Here is a 3,498-nt window from a genome sequence, read left to right as displayed (position 1 = left end):
AAACAATATATAGGGCGGCAAGCTGGCAGAATCGTTAGCATGCCGGGCAAAATGTCTAGCGGTATTTCGGAGTTTAAATTCCGCCGAGGTCGACTTTGCCTTTCATCCTTTCGGGGTCGATTAAATAAGTACCAGTTATGCACTGGGTCGATGTAATCGACTTAATCCCTTTGTCTGTCCTTGTTTGTCCCCTCTATGTTTAGCCCCCTGTGGGCAATAAAGAAATATATATATATATATATATGGTTATTAGGAAAGACTTCCGCCCAGGTGGTTTTTTGGTGGGGGCCGTCAGAAGTCTTGCCGGTTGTTATTTACAGATATGCAATATGAGAGCTGGAAGTTTTGAGAACTTACCTCCTCATTAGTAGAAGAATTTTCAACATCATAAGAATTTCTATTATAAAAACTCTGCTGATAATGCTTCGCCAAATCTCCACGCTTAAAATATTTTTTGCCAGGAACCTTCAAAATGTAACAATAAAAGTTTGCATTTTTCACACAAGCATGATTCTTTGACAAAAATGGAATAAAAATAAAAATTTGAATATGAAGGAATATTTCACAATTCATTAATAATTTAGCAATACTTAGGAGAACAATAGTTCGATCATTTTTTGTTTTCTGAAATTCTAAAGAACAGTAATTGTTTCTCGTAACTTTTAAAAGACGGTTAATGTTGTATCTCGGTCATTTATTAATGTTCGAATACAGGATACCGTGACATTAAAATTTTTTTAAGTGAAATTATATTAGTTGCAAGGCTTTGTAGTGTAAAATAATAATTTGTAATTTTGTGATTTTTAATTCAAATTGAACAAACCCAAAGCAAGGTACTAAAATAATTATAGATTAGTGAAAAAAACCCCACTTTTTAAAGCTATTTGTATTAGAGAGTGTACTGAAAATACAAAATTATTATAAATAAGCTATCTCACACACATATATAATCGAGTTAATTGATCCCAGCTGATTTTTAACAAAAGTGAACAAAAAACCCTTGTTCATTTTTATACGACACTATCATAATTTAGGACATTTAAAATACATTTGGAAAATTTCATTAAAAATATGCATTTTATATTAAATTCGGGGAAACAAAATCTCGGAAGGGGACTTCACTAGCTATACCCAACTAACAAGTAATCAGAAAGGTTTCTGAAACCACAAATGGTTTCAAAACAGAAAGATTTGGAAGAATTAGAAGAAAATTCTCCGATAATTTTCTTTAATGTAAATACTGCCGATACTTCACTGTGAATGAAATTTAAAATTGCATGAAAATGGAATTAGAAGGTCTGGAATATAAGACAAAATACAGATAACAGATATGAAATCAAATAGTATTTTGATACCATCATACAACACTCGTTATATTCATTAAGAGATCATCTTCAAAATACAAATCAAACCTAGCTTACCAAAACCTGACTCTCATCTAGTTGTCTTTTTTTCCTTTCGATCTCAGCCTTTAATAAATCCATTTTGCATTTGAAACGGTGTTTCTCAAGAACAAGTCCCTTATAAAATTTAACATTGATCACGGAGTCAAGCGTCATTTCAAATGATATCAAAAAGATAGACTTGTACAACAAAAGAAAAGCTTTTACCAAATTTTTTCCCCTTCTCCTACGAATAATAGTCATGCGAACTGGTCATAAAGTGTTATCCTGTTTAGCTTTACTCCATATCTTTTGTAAAGTAATTTTTTTATGATTGATATTTCACCCTCTCACCTTTTAATTTTTCTTTTTCGTGCATTCATTTATTTTGATTCTCGCGTTCTTTCGAGATCATATCGATGCTTTTCCTGAAAAGGGATTAATATCTATAATATATTTGTTGGACTGTGGAATTATTAACAACTAACGCCTTGCTTTTAACGTTATATTAATCTGAAATCCCTCTGTATTTTTCTTTGGATATTTATTTCAGGATATCTTATGTTACAAGAAATATGTTCCATTTTGCTTATTTGACTTCAAAAACTAGGAAAAAGAAGTAAGAACTGTATTCTAAGGAACTTTGACCCCAATTACACATTCTGTAAAAGGTGACCGAACTGGTAGCTTTTTTGAGTCAAATTTCTTTTCGGTTTCTTTTGAACTCTTTGAGTTCAACTCCTACTGTGGTTAACTTTATTTTCCGTCCTTTCGGGGGGGGGGCAATAAATTCTAGTCGTTTGAGATATCTTGTTTTATCTGGTACATTTGGCGACGACACTGGTGCCAAACTATATCAGTCCTTTCATTTTTTCTTTTTTGATAACGTTGTTGCCGTGGAGAGACTTGGGATCTTTTCCTTTTGGCCGGTACATAGAAAAAATAATTCACTTGGGATCTTTTCCCTTTTGGCAAAAGATCCGAGACGTGCATATGTACAGTTTTTTTTACAACTGTTGTAAAGTTGAATACTTTAGGGCAAGTAAATTCCCGTCAGGGTCGAATTTGCCTTTCGTCTCTGGAACTGACTAATTAAAAATCGAGTTCAACCCGGATCAATTAAAATTGATTATACTCATGCCCTACAGAAGAGCCACGGCTCTTTGCCGACATAAGACGTATATAATGGTAGTTGTTTTAGTTATAAAACATTGTAATATACTTTATTGATTTACGGTATCATTGTTCGTACTGATGGTGACCACAAATTTGTAGACCTTAATCCCACACAATTGGGGAATTTTCTTTAATGCCATTTGTTAGACCATAAAATCAGTTTAACAGATATTGTTTCATGTTACTTCGCATATTTTAGGTAATCAAATACAAGCTGAAGCATAATAAGGCTTTGTTGTAATTAATACTTCAAACTATCTGAATTAATTAATTAATTCATATTTGAGAAAGTTCTGTTCAAGAACAGCAAAACTATTGAGTGCAAAACATTATGTGCGCATGCGCAATTGTGAACCTGGCGAAATTATGGCGGCTCACCGTGTAGTGTTGTTACGATTGTTGTTGTTGTTAGTATATATTCAGGTGTTTATTAATGGTTAGAGCAGAAAACAATAACTTTCCCTCTAAGAATATGTTTTTAATAAATTATCTTCGACATCGCATCTTTCTGGATTAATCAGCGGTCGCAATAAGTTCTTGATCAATGTAAACATGGTGTATTATTTACATTATGCCATGTCGCGATTTTCCTTAACAATCCTAGTTCTGTCTGTTATATTCCATTGCACTTTGAGTTTGAAAGTTGCCACTTATAATCTATGGAACATAATGTTCAATTGGGAAGTTAGAAAAATGCGAGTGATTGAAATGGTGAGCAGTTTATTTCCTTTCTTAATTTTCATTTAATGTCTTGTTCTGTTAGTATTTTCTTTCAACAGCTTCGATGTTATGAAAACCTGTGTGACTTTTACACATTAATATACCTGTTAAATGTGATTTTAATAATTTATTATTTTTATTATTATAGATATTCTCATAAAATACATCTATTCGATTCAGCTTTTCCCCGAAAATTAGTGGGTTTCCTAACAAATATATA

General features: G+C 32.3%; 2 protein-coding genes across 3 annotated transcripts in view; one reads left to right on the top strand and one right to left on the bottom strand.

Annotated features, from left to right (window-relative positions):
• Positions 1-1,577, bottom strand: part of LOC106882627 (pre-mRNA-splicing factor 18) — a 22,451-nt gene extending 20,874 nt beyond the window's left edge. The window contains exons 1-2 of the mRNA XM_014933367.2: positions 1,422-1,577; positions 358-465 (exon numbers count right to left, since the gene is read on the bottom strand). Coding sequence (XP_014788853.2) covers positions 358-465; positions 1,422-1,559 — 246 coding nt within the window. The 5' untranslated portion in view covers positions 1,560-1,577. The remainder of the gene's footprint in view (positions 1-357; positions 466-1,421) is intronic.
• Positions 1,578-1,628: 51 nt separating this feature from the next.
• The window catches only part of LOC106882624 (uncharacterized), a 14,913-nt gene continuing 13,043 nt past the window's right edge, over positions 1,629-3,498 (top strand). For both annotated transcript variants that reach the window (XM_052967335.1, XM_014933364.2), the window contains exon 1: positions 1,629-3,269. In XM_052967335.1, the coding sequence (XP_052823295.1) occupies positions 3,111-3,269 (159 nt within the window). In that variant the 5' untranslated portion in view covers positions 1,629-3,110. The remainder of the gene's footprint in view (positions 3,270-3,498) is intronic.

Source organism: Octopus bimaculoides, chromosome 4 (assembly GCF_001194135.2).
Source record: "Octopus bimaculoides isolate UCB-OBI-ISO-001 chromosome 4, ASM119413v2, whole genome shotgun sequence".
Lineage (NCBI taxonomy): Eukaryota > Metazoa > Mollusca > Cephalopoda > Octopoda > Octopodidae > Octopus > Octopus bimaculoides.
This window is presented reverse-complemented; position numbering and strand designations above follow the sequence as displayed.